General features: G+C 47.0%; 1 protein-coding gene across 4 annotated transcripts in view; it reads left to right on the forward strand.

Annotated features, from left to right (window-relative positions):
* Positions 1-27,609, forward strand: part of CAMTA2 (calmodulin binding transcription activator 2) — an 897,177-nt gene that overhangs the window by 175,315 nt on the left and 694,253 nt on the right. For all 4 annotated transcript variants that reach the window (XM_086946206.1, XM_086946207.1, XM_086946208.1 and 1 more), the window contains exon 3: positions 7,850-7,953. In XM_086946206.1, the coding sequence (XP_086802332.1) occupies positions 7,850-7,953 (104 nt within the window). The remainder of the gene's footprint in view (positions 1-7,849; positions 7,954-27,609) is intronic.

Here is a 27,609-nt window from a genome sequence, read left to right on the forward strand (position 1 = left end):
ATGAAAAACATACGTTCGAGGCATGTGGGCTGCTGAATTCATATCTGTGCATAGTCCGCCACCTAGTGTTGGGTCCGGATGATTGCACATTGTTGTCCTGGAAGAGTCTTCGAAGTATCACGAGATAGGTGGCTCCTCCCCTGGACTACAGTGCGCATGGGCATCGCCTCCATCCCCAGATTGTTTTTTTCCGCCATAGGGTTCGGATGTGTTTTCGGTTCCCTCCTTCGGAACCGATAGTTGTTCGATTTTCCTTGAGACCAAAAGGTCTTTAGGCTGGGCGTCGGTATAGTTGCGTTCGGGTTTTCTTACTGACTCTCAGCTCCAATCTCCTAACTGCCCTTCCACGTGTTTCGACGCGGACGGGCCTACACTAACGCATTTGCGATGGAGCGGACTCCATTCAAGAAGTGTCCGCTATGTCACTCGAAATATTCGCACCTCGACGTGCACCCTGTGTGCAACACATGCTTGTCACCGGATCACCGTGAAGACACCTGCATGGCTTGTTCAAAGTTTAGAAGTAAGAAAACTTTGAAGATTCGCCGGGCTAATCGACTCCAGGCACAGTTGTCGGCTTCGGCACCCTCACCTGATGACATCTTTCAGGAATCGATCGAGGAGGAGGCCGGCGTACAAGAGTCGGACTCTGGCCCCGCGTCCGAGGAAGAGGCCTACGACGCGGACGAGGAGGCCTGCGACGAAGTCTCCGGTGAGGTAGGGGACGACGAACTGATTTGTGCCGCGATGGGAGATAGCTCAGAGGAGGAGCATCCCCAAACAGACTCCGGGGTTTCCCCCCGTCATACGGCCCAGGTCGAGGGATCGCCTTCGGGCCTTACCCGAGATCTTCCTAGAAGTCCTACGTCCCCGCCTCCGGGCCCGGTCACGGACATTTCTGGCAAGAAAACGAAAGTGAAGCCAACCGGTCCCGCACCCTCGGATGCGAAACCGAAACCGAAACTGGCGTTGGTAAAGGAGGTTCTGGAGGCGTCAACTTCCACGAAACCCAAAATGGCCGACTCGAAGAGCCACGCCAAGATGGCCGACCACAAAAGCCGCGCCAAAATGGCCGACCCGAAGTCTTCTGGGTCGGCACCGAAGGTGAAGACTTCCGACGCGGCTGCGTCGGCACCGAGAGGGGTCGCGGCCCCGAAGACGGCTTCGAAGAAGCGTCACGCCGACGGTGCGACAGGCCAGGGGGCGTCGGCACCGAAGAAGAGGCCTGCCGGCGACCGGACTCTCGGAGACGAAGAGTCGCTCGAGACAGTTCAGCCCTCGGCATCCCTTACTAAGAAGGTGGGAGAATCCTTGAAGCGGATACAACAGTCCACTGTGGTTCCCAGCCAGGACACTGTCGTGCCTAGGCCCACGCCGAAGTCTGCCAAGGAACAGACGCCCATCCGTTTTACCCTTCCTCCCAAGTCTGCGCCGAAGGCCTTCGCGCCTAAGCAGAGCGGACATTCTCAGGAAGTATTGACGCCGAAAGCTGCCTTGGTGGTATCGAAGCTTCGGCTCCAACCGCTCGCGGTGGAGGAACGTCGGGAGGTGACAATCGACGCCAACACCGGAAAATTGTCGCTCCTCAAACGTAAGATTACCTCGGAGCCGCCATTGGAACCCTTTAGAATTCCACTTAAGAGCAAAAGGTACTCTGCGGACTCTTCGGCTCTGATGGAACCTCTCTCTCCACAAGCCGTGGAGCGCTCGCCGGCCCATTCCCCAGTGCCTGAGGTGGACGTGGAGGACGACGAGTACACCTATCCTGCGTACTCGGATCCGGACGAGGAGCAGGTGCCCTGGACGGCAGGAGGCGACACGGACGACCTGCAGTCAGGTCAGGACACTCAACTTTTCGCCACGAAGACGTCCCCGACGGAGGACTCGGCGGCGTTTAATGCATTAATTGAGAGGGCTGCAGCGAACCATGACGTCGAACTGCACTCGGACCCTGTGGATGCGGACTTCTTGGTCGACACCTTCTCGGTAGCCGAAAAACAAGTCAAGACGCTACCTATGCTCAAAGGGGTGCTGAAGCATGCACAGGAGGTGTTCAAGGAGCCCACCCGGGCACGGGTGGTCAATCCTCGCATCGACAGGAAGTATAAGGCGGCGCCCACGGATCCCACGTATATTAAGGGACATTTGCCATTGGACTCCCTGGTGGTGTCCAACGCTCGGAAGAGGGCGAATTCGCAGAATACTGGTGATGCTCCTCCCCCAGACAAAGAGTCAAAGATCTTTGAGGCATCAGGCAAACGCATTGCTGCACAGGCAGCAAACATCTGGAGGATCTCTAACACCCAAGCCCTGCTTGCACGTTATGATAGGGCCCACTATGACACATTAGAGGCCATCCTACAACACTTGCCTGACCAATACAAGGAAGCGGGGGAGATGCTCATTCAGGAGGGTAAACTCATTACTAATGCATCCATCAAATGTGCCCTAGATGTAGCAGACACTGCCTCCAGGGCTATCAATACAAGCGTGCTACTCAGACGCCATGCCTGGCTTCGAATTTCTGGGTTCAAGCCCGACATACAAACCACATTACTGGGTCAGACGGTGAATCCTGACCATCTGTTCGGCCCTGAGGTGGATGCCTCCCTAGAAAAAATGAAAAAAGATACCGAAACTGCCAAGTCTATGGGGGCTTTACAGAGTCAGCAGTTTCGGGGTGGTTCTTTTCGCCGCTCCAATTCAAGAGGCACCTCAAGAGGCCAGGCACCCCAGAACACGCAATACTACAAGGGTAACACCCAGTCCTCGTATAACAACAACAAGGGCAGGGGTGGCTACAGAGGCAATAATATCAAGGGCAGAGGACGTGGAAACAATGCCTCCAGGTCCACCGCCTCCAACAAGCAGTGACGTCTTGTCACTTCCCCCCGATCACACAACACCTGTCGGGGGGAGACTACAGCAGTTCCTGCCGGCGTGGAGGTCCATCACCACGGACAGGTGGGTGAGGTCTCTTATCCAGTACGGGTACTGTCTAGAACTTACGTCCATTCCACCGGACATACCGCCAAGAGGCCGTGCTATGTCCGACGAGCACTTGACCTTGTTGCAGCAAGAAGTACTAATCATGCTGCAAAAAGGGGCGATAGAGCTCGTTCCATTGCAAGAACAAGGAACAGGGGTTTACTCCCTGTATTTTCTAATTCCCAAAAAGGACGGATCACTCAGGCCGATCCTGGACCTCAGGCCCCTGAACTGGTACATCAACTCAGAGCACTTCCATATGCTCACATTGCAACAGGTGCTTCCCCTGCTTCAACGGGGGGACTTCCTTGCAACGCTGGATCTGAAGGATGCCTATTTTCATATTCCCCTGCATCCTTCACACAGGAAGTATCTCAGGTTCAAGATCTTAGACCAGCATTACCAGTTCAGAGTCCTGCCGTTCGGGGTCACCACGGCACCAAGAGTTTTCACCAAATGCCTAGCGACTGTAGCAGCGCATCTCCGTCGCCAGCACGTCCATGTCTTTCCATACCTAGACGACTGGCTTATTCAGGCAAAGACGGAACAGCAGTGCGTAGACCACGTGTCACGCACCATTCACCTCCTGCACGATCTGGGATTCTCTCTGAACTACCCAAAGTCCCATCTCCAGCCCGCCCACGTGCGACAGTATCTGGGCGCGACAATCGACACTCTGGCGGCCACTGCGCAGCCGAGTTCAGTGAGAATCGCCGGTATCCAGGCGCTGATCCAACGATTCAGACCCCAGACCTCGCTTCCAGCGAGGGTGTTCATGCAGTTGATAGGCATGATGGCCTCCTGCATCTCCATTGTCCCGCACGCGAGACTACATATGCGTCCGCTTCAGGAGTGCCTGGCACGTCAGTGGACTCAGGCTCATGGGCAACTGACAGACCTAGTGTTGGTGAGCGGTCGGGCGTACAACTCTCTGCATTGGTGGAATCCACAAAACCTTTGCAAGGGCCGACCATTCCAAGAGCCTGTCCCACAGATCATCCTGACAACGGACGCCTCTCTCCAGGGATGGGGAGCTCATGTACTCCATTACACAGTGCAGGGGCTATGGACACTTCAGCAAAGGAAGATGCACATCAATGTGTTGGAACTGATGGCAATCTTCATGGCCTTAAAGGCGTTCAAAGTACATCTGTGCAACAAGGTCGTGTTGATCCGGACGGACAACATGACGGCCATGTACTACATCCAGAAGCAGGGGGGAACACACTCTCCACAGTTGTCTCATCTGGCTCAGAGCATGTGGAAGTGGGCCATTCAGAGGAACATCTTCCTCATGGCAGAACATCTCCCAGGCAAGGACAACCAGATGGCGGATCTGCTCAGCAGACACAGCCATCAGATGCACGAGTGGGAGTTACATCCATCAGTACTCCAACCGTACTTCCAAAGGTGGGGTCATCCAGAGATAGACCTGTTCGCCACAAAGGAGAACGCAAAATGCCAAAGCTTCGCCGCCAGGTTCCCACACCCCCAATCACAGGGCAATGCGATGTGGATGAACTGGTCAGGCAGATTTGCGTACGCTTTTCCCCCAGCACCTCTGATACCGCTGGTGGCGCGCAAGCTCAGGCAGCACTCGATGACTCTCATCCTGGTTGCTCCAACGTGGGCTCGCCAACCATGGTACACCACGTTTCTGGAACTCTCCGTGGTACCGCATCAGAGGCTTCATCTCACTCCCAGCCTTCTGACGCAGAGCCATGGCGACATTCAGCACCCAGATCCGCAACAGCTCAACCTGGCGATCTGGCTCCTGAAGTCCTAGAGTTTGGCTACCTCAATCTTCCTCCCGATTGCATGGACATCATTCGGGAAGCGAGAAAGCCCACTACTAGAGCTTGCTATGCGGCTAAATGGAAGAGGTTTGTCGTCTACTGCGTGGAGCACAGCATTGACCCGCTAGACGCTTCCATTCAAAACATCATATGTTACCTCTTTCACCTGTATCGGTGTAATCTAGCTTACTCTTCCATCCGCATTCACCTGTCGGCTATGGCAGCATACCTCCAAAATAGGCAACACCTGTCACTCTTTAAGGTCCCTGCTATCAAAGCTTTTCTGGAAGGACTCAAGAGAGTCATTCCACCGAGGACTCCACCAGCTCCTGAATGGAACCTCAATGTGGTTCTTACAAGGCTGATGGGTCCCCCCTTTGAGCCACTACACTCTTGCGAACTGCAGTTTCTGACCTGGAAGGTGGCTTTCTTAGTAGCAATTACATCGCTACGGAGGGTTAGCGAACTGCAGGCGCTCACCATCCAAGAACCTTTCTTCCAGGTACATGCCAACAGGGTGGTGCTCCGCACTAACCCTAAATTCTTGCCCAAAGTGGTCTCACAATTCCACATGAACCAAACTATTGAATTGCCGGTGTTCTTCCAAAACCCAGAGACGCTGGCGGAGCGGATGCTCCACACTCTTGATGTAAAGAGGGCCTTGATGTATTATGTGGACAGGACAAAAGATTTCCGCAAAACCAAACAACTTTTTGTTGCTTTTGCCACTCAACACAAGGGAAACGCAATCTCCAAAGCAGGAATAGCTAGATGGATAGTAAAGTGCATTCAGATCTGCTACGCTAAAGCAAAGCGCACTCTCACTATACCACCGAGGGCCCACTCCACTAGGAAGTTGGGGGCCTCTATGGCGTTCTTAGGTAACATTCCCTTAGAAGACATCTGTAGAGCAGCCACATGGTCTACCACTCATACTTTCACTAAGCACTACTGTGTAGACGTGCATTCAAAACAACAGGCAGCTGTTGGTCAGGCTGTTCTAAAAACGCTTTTTCAGACTGCTGCAGCTGGCACGGGCGGCCGCCGCTAATGGAGGGACTGCTATGTATTCTATGCACAGATATGAATTCAGCAGCCCACATGCCTCGAACTGCAAATGCTACTTACCAGTATGCATCTGTTCTTGGCATGTAGGGCTGCTGACATTCATATCGCCCACCCTCCTCCCCGGCGCCTGTAGCAGCTGCAGTATGTATTCATATACAAACATATGCTCATAGCATGGTCATCACTCACTTCTTCACTCCATCTCTGCCTATGGCTAAAAACAATCTGGGGATGGAGGCGATGCCCATGCGCACTGTAGTCCAGGGGAGGAGCCACCTATCTCGTGATACTTCGAAGACTCTTCCAGGACAACAATGTGCAATCATCCGGACCCAACACTAGGTGGCGGACTATGCACAGATATGAATGTCAGCAGCCCTACATGCCAAGAACAGATGCATACTGGTAAGTAGCATTTGCATTACCTTTTTACGTATTTCTTGGTCTTAAAATACATGCTGAAAGAAGCTTATTTTCTTAAAATTGGTATGGATCTCCTTTTTCAGCTATGTGTCATTTATTAATCACTGTGTGCATAACAACTGTCTTTTTGGGTTTACTTTGAGCCCTGTTACTTCTTGGGTAATCTCTCGACTCTTTGCACAATATAACCTCTTAGTGGTATACCATATAAAGAGCCAACTGCCTACATGGTGGCTTTGAGGTTAAGGTCCCAATGTTTTGGGTTCACTCTTGTGTACAGGCCTCGAAGATTCTGAAGCTTCTTTGCCTCCTGGTCTTATGCGTCGCGCTGGTCCTTACTATGTATAAGCATATGCAAGGTCTACAGTGGGCTCAGGGCTAGAGTTGCCTTTCAGACAACATCCGCACCTCTGATGAGGCAGTTTGTGAACTTCATTGGTGGCTGACAGAGGCCTTTCTGACCTACCCTCAAGGGTTCACAGTAGTGCTGGATGCATCCTTTCTGAGGTGTGTCTGTCACCTGGACCAGGTAGTAATCACAGGCCTTTTGTATCTGGAGGAGCAGAAACACAATTGCAATCTTCAAGAACTGCATGCCATTCTGTTGGTCCTGAAAGCTTTTCTGCCATTCATCGGTCCAGGTCCTAATGGACCACACAATTGCCAATTAGTACTCCAACAACCATGGCAGTGCGTGGCTGTTTCTTCCACAGCCCCGCTTTTTTTCTTTCTGCTGCAACCCTCGTTAGGAGCAAGAGAGTCTTCATCAGTTGAATCCAAAGAGGGCCCTTAGTTTCTTCATAGGTCCTGTCTAAAGAGTATTAACCTTGTTGTGATGGTTTGTCCTGTCCACAAAACTGTTATCTCCTGGCCTAGAGGGCCATTTAGCTTGTTTCGCCAAGCCTGCCACTATGGCGAGAATGGAAAGTTTTCTGGTGCTGTGCATCTGCGCAGCTTTCACATAGGTGTCTGTTCATGCCTTCACCAGGAGTTACTATCTTCAAGCTCGGGTCCGCAGAGAGAGCCATTCTGACTGCTTGGTACAGCAGAACGTCCATGGGTAAGTCCTTTCCTCAGAGCGTCCTCCATTTGGGAGCTACTGCTTTGGTGTCTGCTTTCTTACCAAATAACAAGTTACTTGTTTTTCGGATGGATAAAAGTTAGATAATGTGGATACTCTAGCTGCAGGTTCCTCACTTCCCTCCCGCCTCTTTGTTCTGGGCAGAGAAATTTATGATTATAAAAAGGTTCAAAGTTAGATTTTTCACATTATCCTGTAATGATCTGGCAAAATTGATGTGTGTCTTAGGGTCCAGAAAAGTGAAAATAGCAAACAGATGTCCATGTTCAGGAGTGTTGCCTACATACTCTTGTGCGCCATCACTTCAAGAGACAGAACACAGCTGCCATTGTACCATCTACTGGCACATGGGAGCACTTGCTTATCCAGTCCAGCACCTGGGATAATTCAAAAGGTGCAGTATCTGCAGTTAGAATATCCAGCAGAAAGAGCGTTACAGAGGATAAGTAACTTGTTTGTTTATTTCCATTTTTTATTTTTTTTAATTTCATAGAGAACAACCATCACATCAAGGTTTTCCTGCCTAAGAAGCTTCTGGAGTGTTTACCGAAGTGTACCCTGCTGCCCAAAGAGAGGTTACGATGGAACACAAATGAGGTTAGTTACTGTTGTCCAACATGTTTGCACACCTGTCTTATCACAATTTTCATACGCTAACTGAGCCTAGCTTCACATACCTGTACTAGATGGCCATGCCATTTGCAGAATATGTGTTTGCCATTTTCCTTTGCCAGATGAATTAGGGCCCCATTCACAAAGTCATGTCCCCAAGATTACTTTTGTTAAACATGTTAAGAGTGTGATGTGGGTATGCCTCTTTTGTCTGCTTTTCTTAGCCAGAAATACTTTGCTTTTTATTTATTCAAATTTATAGCAATAATCAAGAGTTGTTAGTGTTTGTATTGTAGCATGTCTCAGGCTTTCAGAACAGTGTAGTATGTGATTGGTGATTTCAAGTTAGCAAACAAATCTATAGTACCGAGTTAGAGCCGCTTCGAGGATGCCTCAGGTTTATCGCTGTCCCTAGGGGAATGAGAGAATATGGAGTTCTCTACACAGTTTTGTTAACAGCTACAATTGTCTGTGTATACGCAAAATATAGGGACATAGTCTATCATATTTTGCTTGATAATTAGCAATTGAAAGTTTTATACTTATTGTGTTATTTTTGTTTGTAAAACACACTACCACCCACAAGGGTATCCTGATGCAGTGCTGGTGTGTGTGCCCATCTCTGCCTATGGTAGGTTGGTTAATCACCCACAAGGGTATCCTGGTGCAGTGCAGGTGTGTGTGCCCATCTCTGCCTATGGTAGGTTGGTTAATCACCCACAAGGGTATCCTGATGCAGTGCTGGTGTGTGTGCCCATCTCTGCCTATGGTAGGTTGCTTAATCACCCACAAGGGTATCCTGGTGCAGTGCAGGTGTGTGTGCCCATCCCTGCCTATGGTAGGTTGGTTAATTGAAAAGCCAGGTTCGAGGCATGTGGGCTGCTGAATTCATATTTTAGCATAGATCGCCGCCTAGTGTTGGGTCCGGATGTTTGCACCTTGTTGTCCTGAAAGTCTTCGAAGTATCGCGAAATAGGTGACTCCTCCCCTGGACTACAGTGCGCATGGGCATCTTCTCCATCTTCAGATTGTTTTTTTCCGCCATTGGGGTCGTATGCTATTCCTCAACTCCAACTTCGGAACCAAAACTTTTCAACTTCCTAAGGCCAAAAGGCCTTCTACCTCGACGGTATTGTTCTCGTTCGGTAACCCTTGACTCGATAATACTTTCCATCTCGATCCGGTCGTCGACATGCACGAGTTGGAGATACATCCATCAGTACTCCAACCGTACTTCCAGAGGTGGGGTCATCCAGAGATAGACCTGTTCGCCACAAGGGAGAATGCAAAATGCCAAAGCTTCGCCGCCAGGTTCCCACACCCACAGTCGCAGGGCAATGCGAAATGGATGAACTGGTCAGGCAAATTTGCATACGCTTTTCCCCCAGCACCTCTGATACCGCTGGTGGCACGCAAGCTCAGGCAGCACTCGATGACTCTCATCCTGGTTGCTCCAACGTGGGCTCGCCAACCATGGTACACCACGTTTCTAGACCTGTTCGTGGTACCGCATCAAAGGCTACGTCTCACACCCAGCCTTCTGACGCAGAGCGATGGCGACATTCAGCATCCAGATCCGCAACAGCTCAACCTGGCGATCTGGCTCCTGAAGTCTTAGAGTTTGGCTACCTGCACTTACCTTCTGACTGTATGGACATCATTCCGGAGGCAAGGAAGGCAACCACCAGAGCATGCTATGCGGCGAAATGGAAGCGGTTTGTCATTTATTGTGCAGACCACAACATTAACCCGCTAGATGCGTCTATTCAGAATATCATCTGTTACCTTTTCCATCTGTACAAATATAATCTGGCCTATACTTTCATTCGCATACATCTATCTGCGATGGCCGCTTATCTCCAGAATAGGCATCACCTCTCACTCTTCAGAGTGCCTGCCATTAAGGCCTTTCTAGAAGGGCTCAAACGAGTCGTTCCTCCGCGGCTCCACCAGCTCCGGAGTGGAACCTCAATGTGGTCCTCACCCGGCTGATGGGTCCTCACTTTGAACCACTGCATTCCTGCGAGATTCAATTCTTGACGTGGAAAGTGGCTTTCCTCATAGCGATTACATCGCTACGGCGAGTTAGTGAACTGCAAGTCCTCACTATCCAAGAGCCATTTATTCAAATTCATTCTAACAGGGTAGTGCTTCGCACTAACCCTAACTTCCTTCCTAAGGTCGTGTCTCAATTCCATATCAACCAGACTATTGAGTTGCCTGTTTTCTTCCAAAATCCTGAGTCATTGGCGGAGAGAATGCTCCACACCCTTGACGTCAAAAGGGCCCTGATGTATTACATCGATAGGACCAAAGATTTTAGGAAGACTAAGCAACTCTTTGTTGTTTTTGCACCACACCACAAAGGTAACCCTATGTTCGAGGCATGTGGGCTGCTGAATTCATATCTGTGCATAGATCGCCGCCTAGTGTTGGGTCCGGATGATTGCACATTGTTGTCCTGGAAGAGTCTTCGAAGTATCACGAGATAGGTGGCTCCTCCCCTGGACTACAGTGCGCATGGGCATCGACTCCATCCCCAGATTGTTTTTTTCCGCCATTGGGTTCGGATGTCTTTGGTTCCCTCCTGCCGGAATCGATAGAAATTAACTTTACTTTGCTTAAGACCAAAAGGTCTTTAGGACTTGCGTCAGTATTGTCTTCCGTTCGGCTTCGTAACTTTCCTCGGCTCCGAACCGACATTGTTCTTCCGCGTGCTTTCGGCGCGGAAGGGCCTAGTCGACGCTCCAGACTCTTCAACACCCATCATGGAACGAAGTCCATTCAAACGATGTCCGGTGTGTGCCTCAAAGTACCCACATATCGATGTCCACCCGGTGTGCAATAAGTGCTTGTCGCCGGACCACGATGAGGCCAAGTGTATGGCCTGTTCCAGGTTCCGGTCCAAAAAAACACTCAAGCTCCGTCGAGCTGCGCGCCTGGAGGCCCAGCAATCTGCACCACCGCCTACGGACATTTTCGATGCTGGGGATGTCGAGGACGACGATATCCAGGACATCACGGAATCTAACCCCGCGTCGGAGGTCGAGGACGACTACGACGCAGAGACCGAGGATTTCGGTGAAGTCGTCGAGGAGGTAGGGGACGACGACGGGGCCCTTGCCACCGTGGAGGATAGCTCGGACGAGGAGCTTCCTCAAACTGACTCCGGGGCCGTCCAAATTCATAAGGCCCAGGTCGAGGGATCGCCTTCGGGCCTTACCCGAGACCTTATTGTAACTTCCTCGGCTCCGCCTCCTGGCCCGGCCACGGACATTGATACCGATTCACTCCCGGTACCACAGAAACCGAAAGTGAAACCTACGGTCTCGACGCCAGAGATATCGAAACCGAAAGTGGGCATCGCGCTGGTCGGATCGAAGACTTCGGAGGCCTCGGCGCCGAAGAAATCGAAGATGGCCGTCGATCCTAAGAGCCACGTCAAAATGGCCGACCCGAAGGCTACTACATCGAAGCCGAAGGTTAAGGGGTCGAACGCAGCCGCATCAGCGCCGAAGGCGGTCGACGCCAGCAAGGGTCGACTCGATCACAAAAAAACGGTTGACGACCCCAAGAAGTCTATTCTCGACCTGAAGAAGCGGCCGGACGACCCGAAGTCCCTCTCTGCCTCGCTTCCACACCACAAGACCAAGGGAGCTGCGCCGAGTGCGTCGACTCCGAAGGGCACATCCTCGGTCTCCACTCCGAAACCAGCCGCTAAAGACTCTGTCGAACCGGCGCGTCCATCCGCCGGGTTCACTAAAAAGGTTACGGAGTCCCTACAGCGAATTAGGGAGGGCGTCGCAGCAGTCGAGCCGAAGGACCCTGCGCCAGCCAAGCCTCTGGAGAAACCGGTAAGGCGCCCACGCCGATCCTTTTCACCTTGCTGCCTAAAACGGCGCCGAAGGCTTTCGCTGCTAAACCGGGGGCCGGCGTGCCCGAAAAGGTGTCTTCGACGCCGTCGTTGGTGGTCCTCGGCTCACGTCATCGACCACTTGCAGAGGAGGAGCGTCAGGAGCATTTCATCGACACCGAAACGGGCAGACTTTCCCTCCTGAAGAGGAAAATCACCCCTGAGCCCCAATTGGAGTCGTATAAGATCCCACTCAAACGGAAGATGGACTCTGCTAGTACTCCTGCCTTGATGGAGCCCATTTCACCACAGGCTCACGAACTCTCGCCCACTCATACCAATGTCGACGCAGGTGAAGGTGACGACGAAGATGAGTACAGCTATCCCGTCTACACAGACCCAGAGGATATGACTGAACCCTGGTCTGCTGGTGGCGATCCTGGGGACCCGCATTTTGGACAGGACCCTCAGCTTTTCTCAGCCAAAACTTCCCCCACTGAGGACTCTGCAGCTTTCAATGCCCTCATTGAGAGGGCAGCGGCCAATCACAACGTTGAGCTGCTTGCTGACCCGGTGGACGTCGACTTCCTATTTGACACCTTTTCTGTCTCTGAAAAGACTGTAAAAACTCTGCCAATGCTGAAGGGTGTTTTGAAGCACGCGGCTGAGGTGTTCAAAGAACCCACCAGGGCGAGGGTCAACAACCCACAAATCGACAAAAAGTACAAGGCGGCGCCCACAGATCCAACTTATATTAAGGGACAGTTGCCTCTGGACACCCTGGTTGTCTCCAATGCCCGGAAAAGAGCCAACTCGCAGACTACGGGTGATGCTCCTCCCCCACACAAGAAATCAAAAGTCTTTGAGGCTTCGGGGAAGATGGTGGCAGCCCAGGCAGCCAATATATGGCGCATCTCCAACACGCAGGCGCTCCTGGCGCGTTATGACAGGGCACACTATGATACTCTAGAGACCCTTTTACAGCATTTGCCCGATCAATATAAAGAAGCGGCTGAAATGTTGATACAAGAGGGGAAGCTTATCTCCAATGCTTCCATAAAGTGCGCTCTGGACGTGGCTGACACCGCCGCACGCGCAATTAACACTAGCCTTATGCTTCGTAGACATGCATGGCTGAGGATATCTGGGTTCAAGCCGGACATTCAAACTACCATCTTGAACCAAACGGTCAACCCAGAACACCTGTTTGGCCCTGAGGTTGATACCACCCTTGAGAAGATGAAGAAGGACACCGACACTGCAAAATCGATGGGTGCCTTGCAATCCCAGCAGTTTCGGAGTGGGTCCTTTCGTCGCTCCAATACTAGAGGCACCTCAAGGGATCAACTTTCGCAGTCAGCGCAGTTCTACAAAAGCAACACCCAGACTTCTTATACCAACAAGGGTCGAGGTGGATACCGCGGCAACAACGCCAAGGGCAGAGGACGTGGCAACAACAGCTCCAGGTCCTCCACCGCCAACAAACAGTGACGCCTTGTCACTGCCCCCCGACCACGCAACACCGGTCGGGGGGAGACTCCAGCAGTTCCTGCCCGTGTGGAAATCCATCACCACGGATGGCGCGCGGTCCAAGCCGAGTAACCTACCCCCACGAACAGCGCCTGGTCAGGGCGCAGAGCAGCTGGTGGCGAGCCCGGGTTTATGAGCCATCGCTAGTCCGTCGAGTCAGTGTTGTCGGGGGCGTGGCGTCGCTCATCGGGGACCGCACATGCGCCGGTCCAGGCACACAATGTGAACACTACATCAATGTTGAGCCAGAGAAACAAACGGGTCAATGCAGCGGCCATCTTGGGAGCGAAAACTATCAAAGATAGTGCAGGTGGATAATGAAACTGGAATAGGTGTCCAGGAAGGGGATTTATAGTACTGGCATTCTCAAAAATAGAGTTATGGTGACTGTTAGGTCAGTGTATGGGAATGTTGACGTGGTATGATCCCAATGAGAAGTGCCGATAGGCAGACAATTCTAAGTTAAATACCAGTGGGACAGGTTGTCTATTCGTAATAATTACTCCCACATGGAGGATTGTGCAGTCAGTTGGTCTATTCATAATCAGTAAGCCCACATGTTGAATTGTGCAGTCAGCATAGTGGATGGGAGTCCACGCTGCAGAAAATAGAGGGGGGATGTTTCTTATCAATTGGTCAATGCCCTCAAGAAGTCTACCGTGCCAAGGGGACCGAATCATTTAACCCCATGGAATCAAGATTAAGTCGGTGGACCCATCTCTGTTCGATCCTGAATAATGCCGGTTTAGTAATGGCCGGATGGGACTCTAATACCAGCCATGTGACACTGTCGGCTGAGTGGCCATGTTGTAAATAGTGTTTGTACAGTCTCGTGTGTGTTTTGGAGCATCTGATGTTGCTCTTTTGCTCCATAATCCTGAGTTTGACTTGTCTCATCGTCATCCCTATGTAGTTTTCCACAGGGACAAGTGAGCATGTAGATACACTTGGTGCTATTACAGTTAGTGTGTCTCTGAAGGTGCCAAACAAAAGTATCGGTCAGTCTGACTTCCTTACATTGTACTGTTTGTGGGCACACTACGCAGCCACCACATGGAAAGTGACCCACTACCGGGGGGAGGCCCCAAAGGATGTTCTGGTTGTTCAGGTTCTGTTTTTTAGGCTGTGTGTGTATCAACGCATACTTCAAATTAGCAGTGAGCTTGAAAGCAAAACGAGGGCGAGGAATATCTAAGCCACCAGAGTTGACAATATTCCAATGTTTATTTAGTTTTCTTAATGTACGTTGAGTTCTTGGTGAAGCAAGTTACGCAAGTTATGAGTTAATCTGATACTTTGGGGTGTGTTTCAAGAAGACTCTCCCTTGGATTATTTAAGGCTTGTTTGTGGGAATTACGGATGAGTCTGGTTGGGTACCCTCTATCCTGTAGTTTATGTTGGAGAGGGGTAGCTTCTTGTTGTATGTATACAAACAACAGTTAATACAAAGCAGTATTTAATTCTGAAGTCGACACCGTTGGTTTTCTAAGTGCTCGTTTATGTAGAAATGTTCATGAGAAAAAACACAAAAACGCCAGCCGTGAACATTTCTACATAAACGAGCACTTAGAAAACCACTGGTGTCGACTTCAGAATTAAATACTGCTTTGAACCTCTAGCCATTGAGGATTCTTTTATAGCATTAGGAGACATAAATTTCCATCTAGAAAAAACCGATGAGGCCGATACACAAACTCTACTAGCAGAATGTCATACATTGGGTCTAAACCAGCACATAAAAGCACCAACTCACGATGCTGGACACACTTTGGATGCCATTTTTTCCAACATTAGTGAGTTGGAGGTATCAAAAATACTTCCTCTCACTTGGACAGATCACCATGCTATTCTATTTCAGCTACGGATTAAGCGTACTAACCCCCCTAAACAGATGCCATGTCAAAATAAATTTAGAGTATGGAAGGATATCGACTACGAAACCTTCAGGATGTCCTTATCTAATACTCGCCCGGATATTCAGTCAGACCCCACTGAAGCAGTGGCGCAGTTTCATAATTGGGTAGGGACTGCGGTGGAAACACATGCTCCACAAAAAACCATATCGAAAAATAGGACAGTGCCTTCAGCACCATGGTTTTCAGAGACCCTCAGAAAGCAAAAACAGATCTGCAGGAACAAGGAAAGAACCTGGCGTAAGACATATGACAATGTAAGCAAAACTAAGTACAAAGATGAACTACACATCTATAAAAAAATGATTCAGGAGGAAAAAAAGAATTACTTTGAGCAGCAAATTAACAAATCTAAAAATTCTAGTCGACAACTGTTCGAAGTAGTTAAGACCCTGGCAGGAAAAGTGGTAGACTTAAGCCCTCCCCACTCGCAGGAATTCTGCAATAATCTAGCAGGTTTCTTTTTTACAAAAGTAAACGACATATATTCGGAATTCTCGGCCACACCATTAAATTCCAACATACAACCTAAACAACTAAGAAACAATCCGAATTGCTCGTTCACTAGATTCAGGGACGTGACGAATCAGGAGATAAAAGACCTCATGAGACAGGTAAAAACAGGCTCTCCACTAGATCCTTGCCCCCCTAAAATTTTCATTCCAGTAATTGATGTAGTCAGCGAAATCATAACTCCCATCTGCAACGCCATGTTCCAATCCGGGATCTTCCCAGATAAGCTAAAAAACACTCTACTGAAACCCCTTCTCAAAAAAGCTGGTCTAGACAAAACAACCCTAAAAAACTATAGACCAATCGCCAGCCTGCCTTTCTTGGCCAAAATAGTGGAGAAAGCAATGAATAGTCAATTAGCTGAATATATCGAACAAAATAACCTTCTGGACGAATCACAGTTTGGGTTCCGCAAACTTCACGGAACTGAGACTGCTCTCATAAAGGCTGCTGACGACATCAGAGCCATCAGGGACCAGGGAGGAACAGCGATACTGGTCCTGCTGGATCTCTCGGCGGCCTTCGACACGGTCAATCATGCTGTCCTGATTGACCGTGTCGAGGAGATGGGCATTCGCTCAAGGGCAAAAGAGCTCTTGACATCATTCTTGTCCAATAGAACACAAGCTGTGACCCTGGGAGCATTCCAATCCTCAGAGCTCGCCCTCCCATGTGGCGTTCCGCAGGGCTCATCCCTAAGTCCGACACTTTTTAACATCTATGTGTCGGACTTAGCAAGGGTAATCAAGAACTACCGGATGAGCCTTACGTCATACGCCGACGACACCCAATTGGTGATCGCAATTAAGAAAGACGGCGAGGAGGTAGCCGTCAGGTTCCAAGAAGGTATGATGGCCATCAAGGAATGGATGTCTGAGAATTGCTTACGCCTCAACTCAGACAAAACTGAGGTAATGATCTTTGGAAAACTTTCACCACAGTGGTCCACCTTCTGGTGGCCGACACCACTCGGAGACCCCCCAGAACCTGTGCAAAAGGTGAGGAATTTAGGAATTTTATTCGACGACAACCTCAATTTCGCCAGCCACGCCAATCAGGTTGCGTCGTCTGCTTTCTATAAGCTTAAGATTATTAGGAAAATCCTACCCTATCTTCCGGAAAGTACAAGGAAAACAGTGGTGAGCTCCTTAGTACTCTCATCATTGGACTACTGTAACGGATTGTTTGTAAATGCTCAAGCACGGGTAGTAGCCAAACTACAGCTAATCCAAAATGCCGCAGCAAGGCTACTCGCTGGCATCCCCAAGTTTCAGTCCACCAAACAGGCGATAAGGAATTATCACTGGCTAACGGTGAAAAACCGTATTCGATTCAAGACCCTTTGTCTCACATATAAAGCTCTTAAAGGTCTTGGACCAGCATTTCTCAAACAGAAACTCCTCTACTACCAACCGGAAAGATCCTTACGATCTGAACAGAAACATCTATTGGTAGTGCCACGCACCAGTACGGTCACATGGGGCGATAGATGTTTCACTAACTCTGCAGCCAGACTTTGGAACACGCTTCCAAAGGAAATAAAATTGGCACCCTCCCTGCTCCAATTCAGAAAATTGGTAAAAACCTGGTTATTTAACCAATAAACTGTGCAGGCCAACCCCTTTTTAATTTAAACACATGCTCAAGCTGAGATCATTAGTCAAGTCATAGCGCCAAGACACCCACGGGTATACGCTGCGCTTTATAAATTTAAAAAAAAAAAAAAATATTAACTGTTATTTGTATACATGTGTGCCCGGGATCTATACATGTTTGTTTGGTCATGAGCCTTTGCTCACTCCATATTTAGAGATTTTGGGTTCCCCTTTAACCTGGTGGCACCATAAGCTTTTGTTCTTCTAGCTATTTACCCTAAACTGTTACCTGCTAGAGCGCCATTCACCTGTCACCCCAAAAACCCTTGGCAGAAACTAGTTCTTGCTGATGGTTGGGTGTTACCGCTTTTTAGTGCTTCAGAACTTTAAGAGTCGGGCCATTGACAACTGTTCACTGTCAGAAAGTGTGTTGTACACTTACCCAAATATTTGATATTCTGCATTGTGAGACTTCATTGATGGTCATAAACATGATCATAACTCCCTGCTGCGTTCAAGGGCACCAGAACACTTCTTCAACATTGTGTTCTATAATTGTCCCTTCTCCAGCATAAAGATCGAAGAGTCCAACATGTCCCTGGGTCGCAGAGTACTTTCCGAAAACCCTTCATAGGAAAGATTTTCTGTATTGCAAGCTTTAAAACGCATTAGAAACGAATCTTTTTTTCAGACTTCATTACAGCACTTATGGAAAAACCTGCAATAATAAATAAGTAGAAATGCAGCTTTGATAGGCTTGCATTGAGAGAGGTGAAAATGCGTTCTGCCCCTTTAAACCTTCAGGAGGTCCCACTACCCATGAGGCCTTGTACTGGCAGTTGCCTCACTCAGTTCTTTTTTTGTGGCTTTTGTAATTCGGACCCTGGTTAACCATGGGTGTTTTCCACATTTTCTCACACACTTGATTTTCTTGTTTTCTGACAACTTCTTTAAAGACTACATATAGTGTAAAACTTTTTCTTGCACTTCTCAAGCATTTTTGTGTTCAGTCAAAATGCCATCTCTATTAATGACCTGCCCCCCATGTGGAAGGAAGACAGATAGTGTGGACACATACTAGGTCTATGTGGTATCAGCCTTCTTCTCAATGAACTGTGTCAAAAAATGTCACAGACAACAATTAAGGACAGAGAAGGCATACAGCAAGCTGGAAAACCTGATGGCCAAGAAGAAGAGAAGATCAGAGAGGCCCTCAAGGGAACAATTCAATTCTAAAGATCTGGCAAGATTTCCAGAGGAACCCCTGGAGGAGTGTCCCTTAGGCAGGAAAGATGAGAGGCAAACAGACATCACCAGCACCCTTCTTTCCACTGATGAAACTTTTCATGGTTGGACACTTCGTCGATATTAAGACTTTAGCACGATGTGCTTGCCGTCACCACAATGACTACATCAACACCACTCTTCGGAGTCGTAGAGGTCCATGGATCACATCTCCAGTGACGTTGATGCACTCGAGGCAGCTGATGGTGCCCCACTTGCTATTGATAGTCTATTGATTTGATCGTCGACACATCACTCCCTATTAGTACCACCAGTGTCAAACCCCTTTCTGAACATTGCCACAAAGATTTTTGATGTTGATATTTCACCTTATTTCACTTGTATTAATTTTTTGTTATGGCGATTACACTCCAACCTTTGTGACCTTCAAGATTTGTAAATCTGATTTAAGACTCTTTTCAAGCTCCTCTGCAAATGCTGACTATGTCCTGTCCACCTCAGACGGCATGTCGTCTGATATTAATGTCCCAGGTGAGGAAAATATCACTATCTCATAGACCGCTTTTGGAATATTATACACTCACTCAGGAACTTCAGTCCCCTAGATGGAGGATGAGTACATCTCGCACACCGCCGAGGTACAGATATTGCGCTGCAACTTTTTCTTCACTTGCATAATCTAATTTGTCAAAGGATCCGGATTCTTTTTAGTCTTATACTCTGACATCACTGTGGCCTCACAAGCAAGAGTATCACCAATGTATATTACTACCTTCTACAATGGCTTGCTTACTGGATTTTCCAGAATAAGCATTCCACTTGGCGTGTTACAAGCCACTGTGCTGGATATGATAAGGACGCTGCAGCCAAGAGCTATATCCAGGCCTCATCTCCATCTGGTTCCTGATTTCATGGAACTAGCTGAAGAAAGGTTTCTGACTCTGATGACCGTGAAACCATCTATGCCTAGGCATAGGCACAAATACACGCCTCTTGCTGGAGATCTGAAGTTTTGTAAAGGTGACCAAAAACCTTGTTCTTTCAAAGTATCATTGGTTGGCGTAGACCTGCTTCAGCACCTGAAAACTCTTCACCTTTCGGTAGGGATAGCAAGGAGGTGGGCATGGTAGGAAGAACAGTGTTCAGCACAGTAGCCACTACATTAGAACAGAGGTATCAATATTACAAAACGGGATCAAAGGGAAAAGCAGCTGAAGCTCCATCTGCTCACACCTAAGGGCCGTACCCCTCATACATTTGCCAGCAACTCCTCAATGTACTCTTCTGTTCACCACTCCAGTACCGGAGGGGGAGCAGAGGTATTTTTTCCACACACAACATTGCCGCAAAAAATCACAGAATACGAATTATATGGATTGTCAATCGTGGATATTTGCTTTGATTCAACGTAAAACTACACCAGTTCCACCAAAAAGGCTCTAAAGTTTCTGTGTTGTCCAGATAGACAGTCATCTTGTTAAAAAGCAAGCAATGATACCAGTACCTTCTCATGTCAATGGGAAGGGAATGTATTTCAGGTACATATCATTCAAAAGAAAGGCTGAAGAGGGACTTCAGACAATATTGAATCTGTAAACCTCAAACAAGTGCATCAAAAGAGGTTTTGAAAGGTACACCTCAAGCAGGGCGTGCACAGTAGATCTCCCAGGTGCAAAAGAAGTAGGAGCATATTACTAGTTCAGAGCACTACCTTTTGGTGTGAAGATAGCTCCTCACATCCCAAGAAAATTCATAAATTGGTGGCAGCCCATTTACAACATGAAGGAATATTAGTCTATCCAGACCTAGACTGGCTGATAAACGCCAATAGCCACAACAAGGTATAGCAAGATTACAGCACTACAAAATCATAGCTTCTCCGTTTAAGTTTGCAGACAAATGTACAAAACTTAAAGTCCTCAACTCGAGTGATATCATACCTTTGGAGCAGTGTGTATCACCAGTCTGAGAGAAATGCCACCTTCTCCTGATAACATCCAATTCATTAGATAAACCCCTCTCTACTAGGTTCCTTGGCTTCCTTCATTTCTTTTGTCTCCAATGCAAGGCTTCATATGAGACTACTTCCAACTGTATGTAGAAAATCAGTGGTCTCAGAGATGTAAAAATAGGATGTCAAACTGCATCTGATCATAGCAGCAAACAATTCCTTTCATGGAGGTGCAAGGCAGAGAATTTTGAATTGGGGAATTCTCTTTCAGCATGAACCACTGTCACAGATGCCTCACTATTCGAATGGGGAGCACATTTGAAGGCTATGCAGGTGCAAGGAGCATAGTTAAAAAGGGATGTCGATCTGACTCTCTGGGCCTTCCCGCCTGACAGTGAGCACTATCCTCATTCAGGCAAGCTTTCCAACAACAATGCATTACCTCAACAAGCAGGGCAGCAAGAGATCGAGACCTCTCTCTGCTGTCTCATAAAATCTGGATATGGGCTTTTGCCCTGAGACTATCTTTGAAACATTTCAGTTGCTAGGAACTCTGAAGCATACCTCCTAAGTCGACTCTTTGAAGAGAACCATAAGTGAGCCTTGCATGATTAAATATTACTTTGAATCTTCGTAGACTGGGGCGTTCCAGAGGTGGATGTATTTGTCATATCAGAAAACAAAAAAATGCCAAGACTGCCTTAAAACTACCAGATGTAGTGTCTTGGGCAATGCCCTTATGATTCCTTGGTTGAGGACTTTACGCTTTTCGTCATTGCTCGGGATCGGTCCAATTGATGTATCTGTCCTTCTACAAATGTCGCTTTTGTCGTACACAAAGTTGCCATGCAAACAGACCCTGATGACTGGATCTCATGGGTCAACATTTCAACCTCAATCTGGCATTGATTTTAGTTGCATGGCTCCAGGGACCAGACAATATCTACTTTTGAATTTGCCTTGATGATGCAAATATATATTAAATGAAGCAGCTTAAAACAGGGCATGTTATATGTTTTACCCCTTAACTGCTGTGGCATTTCCACCCCAGTGCAGAGCCCTTTTTTGCTATTTGGGGTTCTTCACACTTGCACCTTCATGATTTCTATTCACATAAGGTATCCAAGCCAATTTTGGGTCCTTTTTTCCCAACATCCTGGGAATTCTAAAGGTACTTGGGATTTTTTTTTTTTTTTAAGCTTTATTTCGATATAAAAACATATCATAAAAGCTGCACATCACATCAATAAAAAACAAAATTGACACAGGCAGTACGATGAACAACATACTTATCAGTATACAGTATAAAAACAGTCAAAATAGTTTTTAAAAGGGAAAAAGAGGGGAAAAAAGCATACTACTGTATCAACAATTTTTTTGCCGTTCTTAAGCGCCAGGCCCAGCCTAAGAATTTTGCCATGCAGCAGGCGAAAAAGGGTCTCGCATCGGTGCACAATATGCGCAGGGCTTCCAGATGAGATCTTGTTCCCAGACTCCTACATAAGGGTCTCAGCCACATCTTTGTAGGTGCTACATAGATATTGCATTCGAACAACAGGTGTGCAACAGACTCAACCCTCATTTCGCAAAAGGGACAAAATGGCACAGTTTGTAAGGGCGGCTTCCAGGTTGAGGTAAATTGACCAAGAGGGAGTACACCTAACCTGAATTTGATGTACAGTGCTCTGTCACCTGAGTTGTGGATAGAATCCAAATAGGGTTCCCTAAAAGGGAGTTCTTTAATTAACAGAAACTGGGCGACAGATTTACAGTGATTAGAATTGCACATTCTTTCATTGTCCACCCAAGACCAGTATGCCTTTTTTAGTAATTGTTTTGAGGGCGCTGATTTATTATCCCAAGCATCTCCTAACCCCAGTTTGTAGAGAAGGCACTTAATATCCCTAAGCCAGGTAATCTTGTAGCATCCTGGAAGGGACAGAAGATCTTCCAGAGCATCTGCGTAGCTGTGGAGTTCAGGGACATTCCATATTCTAGACCATAGTAAAAGAGGGCGTAATTTTGCTTGGTCACATATTGGGCGGGAGCCCGCATCTAGAAAAATGGGGATTGTAGGAGTACTGTGGGGCAGCCTCATGAGGTCTTTATGAAAATTATTATCAAGAGAGGCCAAGGTATCAATTTTCTGTGAGCCCCACAGTTCCGCGCCGTATAGTGCTGCGCTTACAACCCTTGCCCTATAGATATCTAGGACTGCCCCAATGGGTTTCAATGGCGAGGCACGCTGCTGTTTAAGCAGGGCACCAGCTACCCTCTTGTGAGCAAGAAACACCTTCTGATGGTGTGCCCTCCAGCTCATAGAGTCGGATAATCGTATGCCCAGATAGTCGAATTCCTTGACTCTCTCTAGATGGACGGAGTCTAGAACGGGGGGAACAACTGCTTTTTTGGGAGGGTTGAGGACAAGGAACTTGGTCTTGCCTATATTTATGGCCAGGCCTTTATCATCACAGAAGGACTTAAAGCTGGATAGCAATTTTTGGATGCCCACTGGAGACTTAGAAATTAGAAGGGTGTCATCCGCGAACAGGAGCGTCGGAATTTTCTTCCCCGCCAGGGTCGGTGCATCAGATGGATCTTGTGAGAGATGCTCCACCACTCCGTTAACATAGAGAGAAAACAGAGTGGGGGCAAGCACACAACCCTGGCGGACGCCCCTGTTATTCCCCTAGAGAGAACTGAGAAAATAGCTCAAATACAACTACATTTGGGGTTTTTGTGAAAAAATTAGAAAAGGTGCTGTGCAAGTAAGTATATGTCATTCTTTCGAAAAAAATCTAATCTATCCATAACAAATAACAATCGATATCGATTACATATACACACAATAATAAGACAATAAGTAGAAAATCAAACAAACTAATACATTATAATCTCCCTTATATAGCTTTCTTATTTCATATGCTCCATCATTGGCCCCCATATCTGCATACCCAATTTCAGTTTTTCATTGATTTCAGAGAATATAAACTAGATTAAAAATTAAAAATACTATAGAATTTGGCCTGCCACATTTCAAAAGAAGGGACTTCCTGTGCAGCCAATATGACGCTACACATAGCCTTGCTACCACCCCTGCTATAAATATCAGTTATCTAAATGGATAGCACACTTCCCCCGGTTTGAGGGTTTCCCCAACTCCTGTAAAAACGATATCCATCATTATCTGCACATTAACTCCCGTAATCTCCGATAGAAAGCCCTCAATATGTCTCTTCCATTGATTTAAATACATACACCTCAAAAAAATATGGGTAATATCCGCCCTCTCCATCGCACACCGAAAACATCTCCCATCTTTTGAGCCCCCCCATATAATTATATTCAAAGGTGTGTGATACAAATTAAATAGTGTCTTAAAATGTTGGGCTTTCAAATTAGCTGACAGCAAGATTTTCCCCGCAACCTCTATTGATTCCTACATATACATGCCATCCTGATGTAACCGGGAGCACCAGTCATCATGTCATCGTCATCTTGCTGTAAATCCATCAATATTTGATACAGTGCACCTATCCTAACTCCCTGCCTGACTGCCTCAACGACGGGGCACATTTTCATCCCCTCTGCTCTTGCTGCTTCAAAAAATAATCTCGGATTTGTAAATACTTTAAAAAGTTATTTTTTTGCAGTCCATATCGATCTGCTAACTTTTTCAATGAGACAAATACTAGCTCCTCAAAAAAAATCACCTAATTGCCTGATCCTATTTGCTCTCCATTCCTCCATTCTGAAATCCCAAAATATAGGTGGCAGCATTATAGTAGTGTTTTTTAGAAGTATAATAACAGATCCCTGTTATCCCTATTCTCTTTCTAAACAGCTTCCCAAACAGCTTTCCAACTTTGTGTGCCACAATTACTAACTTAAATCGCAATCTTTTATAATAGCTTAACTCAAAAAAAAATTCCGCCTCTGAACACCAACAGCAACTGATCTATTGATGGTGTTTCTGCCAATGTTTCCACTTCCTCACCTGTTAACATAACCCTCATATTTTGAAAAAAACAAACCCAATAATAAAAATCAAAGTTGGGAACATCCCCCCCCGATCCCTTGGTAGCATCATATTCTTAAAAGCCCTCTTAGCTTCTCTTTGTCCCCACAAAAACCTATCACCAATAGCTTGTATTTTTTTGAAGTTGTATGCGGGTTTACTCTAATGGTACTGCCCTGAAATAATACGTAAGCTTTGGTAGAATACACATCTTGAGAACATTACATCTTCCCACTAGTGAGAGATGAAGGCACTCCAGTCAGTCTAACAACTGCTGAACCCCAGCAACTGTGGTTCTCCAATTAACCTCTATTAACCGCTGTAAATCCGTCCTGATTTTTATACTCCGATATGTAGCCTCCACCACAACCCGAGGATCCCCAGGACACCCCCCCTCTGTACACACAATCAGAGTTTTTGTAAGATTTAATTTATATCCGGACACTTTCCCAAATCCTTGGGCAAGACTTTCTATCTCCTCGACTGCTTGCAATGGATCGGATGTTGCCACCCCGATTTCATCTGCGAAAGCTAATACTCAAAATGGGTATTGTCCACAGGTCATAGAGCTAATCCTATTACTGTTTTCAAGCCTACACAAGAACGGATTAATATATAATGCAAATAACAGTGGGGAGCAAGGGCATCCCTGCCTTGTTCCCCTTGCTATAAACACAGACTCTGATTCTTTACCCATTAAACATATCCTGGCTTTGGGTGATGTATACATGGTTTGAATAGCTTGAATATATCGCGGACCAAACCCCATCTTATGTAAGACCTCCCAGAGAAAAGGCCAGGATACACGATCAAACGCCTTCTCAGAGTCAAGGAATATCAATCCCGACCTAGCTTGGTGTACATTACAATGGTCTATCATGGCAACTTCTCTATTTACATGGTTGACCGTGCTCCTGGCAGGTATAAACTAATGCTGATGTATAGAAACCAAGGGCGTGATCACCCTCGCCATCCTAGTAGCCAAAATGTTGGCATATATTTTGTCATTCGTATTTAACAAAGATATGGGCCTATAAGACCCTGGGAGTTCTGGTGGCTTGTCGTTCTTTTTAAATACCACTATGTTAGCCTCGTCCAATGATGGGGGCGAATTCCCAGCCTGTGCCTCTTGCATTACAGCCAACATGTCCTCCTTGAGCACCTGAAACAACATTTGATATACGTCCAGTGAAAATGTATCTGGCCCTGCTGCTTTTCCTCGAGCCAGCGAATCCACTGCCTCCTCTAACTCTTCCATGTTTATCAAGGTATTGAGCGCTTCCTGCTCCACTTGTCCTAATTTTAATAGGTCTACTTTCTGCAGAAAAGCCATGATACTTGTTCACTCCTTTCATCATGAGAATATAGCTCTTTATAAAATGCATGAAAAATTCCCAATATACCCTCCATAGTTTCTGCCATATTCCCAGCTGAATCCACAAGTGTGTTTATTCTCTGTGAAGTGTTTAACCCGCAATCTTTGCCAAGCACTGCCCTGTGGCTTCACCAAATTTGTATCTTTCCTCTTTATATGTCTTGTATTGATAAGCAATATCCTTACTCCAGACCCCATTGATTTTCGCCTTGCAGCAGGCTATCTTAGTTTGTGTTCCTATATCCTCAACCCCCCTCCTTAATTCCAGAATCCGTTCTGTTCTGCCCTTCTAAGATCATCCAAAAGTCCTCACATTGTATCCTCACATTGCTTCCTCTTACCCCATCCATAACTAATTGTCTCACCTCTCAATCCAGCCTTCATGGCATCCCATATCATAGTTTTTGAAGCTGATCCTCTGTTAACGTCTAAAAATTGTAGACACCAAGCTTTCATATGTTGTACAAAAAGACTATCCAACAACAGCTTCCTAATAAACATAAAGGCACTACCCACCCTCTTTTGGACAACTAGATTAATATCTAATAGCAAGGCCCATGATCCGCTGTAATTCTAGGCCATATCTTAATTTTTGCTCCCAGCATATATTGTCTTGCCATAAAAACATAATCAAGTCTTACTAATTTATGACGTTGGTGCGAAAAGAAGTATATCCTGGATTCGCATAATTTAGGGTTGACCATCCATCGACCAATAAATGGTCCGAAATAAGTTGCCGTCGCGCTTTAAAAACTTTACGTTTCCGACCTGCATACTTTTTCATGTTATGATCCCACTCCTGCCCTTTTACAGGTATATTAAAGTCTCCACATAGGATCAGCGGAGTGTCCCACATAGCCAACTCACATTCAGTCCTGCTAATATTTCTGCTTCATCAAAATTTGAGTCATAAACAGTACATATGACCACCTTCATTCCACCTATGACACACTCTGCAATAGCCCACCTCCCAGAGGTGTCTGCAGTTGTCTTCCCAATCACGCCTAATCCATGTCTAGCCATTATAGCCACACCCCTAGTCATAAGTCTGTCGGAATGCCACAGCTAAGCTAAATCCCAATTCTTTCAACACCATACGTCTACCCAGGGTATATGTGTTTCATGTACACATACAATATCAGGTTTCATTAACCGCATGTCAGCTGCAACCCGTTGTCTTTTGCTATTATTATTCAGGCCACAAACATTAATTGAGCAGACACATAGCCCATAATCTCTCATTTTATCTACCATGTCTTATACATTATCCTACCACTATATTCATCATAATTATGGTATACATGATACTACTAAAAAATGTTGTGTTTTTATCATCATGGATTGAATTTTTACCCCCCCCCACATTCCCACACCCAATTCTCCGTGCCCCACCCCAAGTGCCCCATACAATACCACCCTCGTGCCCCAAGAAAAACCATCCCCCACCCTCCACCCTTTCCCCAATACATAGGCAATAGGGCCTTTGGCCCTTGTGATGGAAAGTGGGTTTGCGACCCTGTGTTCCCCCACCCTTCCGACATGCACATAGCTAAATTATAATCAAAACCAAACATTTGCTACATCGCAAGGAGACATTAATTGCTTCCTTAACTTTTGATCCCACATCCTAATAAATCTTCATATGTCT

This window comes from Lissotriton vulgaris, chromosome 12 (assembly GCF_964263255.1).
Source record: "Lissotriton vulgaris chromosome 12, aLisVul1.2, whole genome shotgun sequence".
In the NCBI taxonomy this organism is placed as follows: domain Eukaryota; kingdom Metazoa; phylum Chordata; class Amphibia; order Caudata; family Salamandridae; genus Lissotriton; species Lissotriton vulgaris.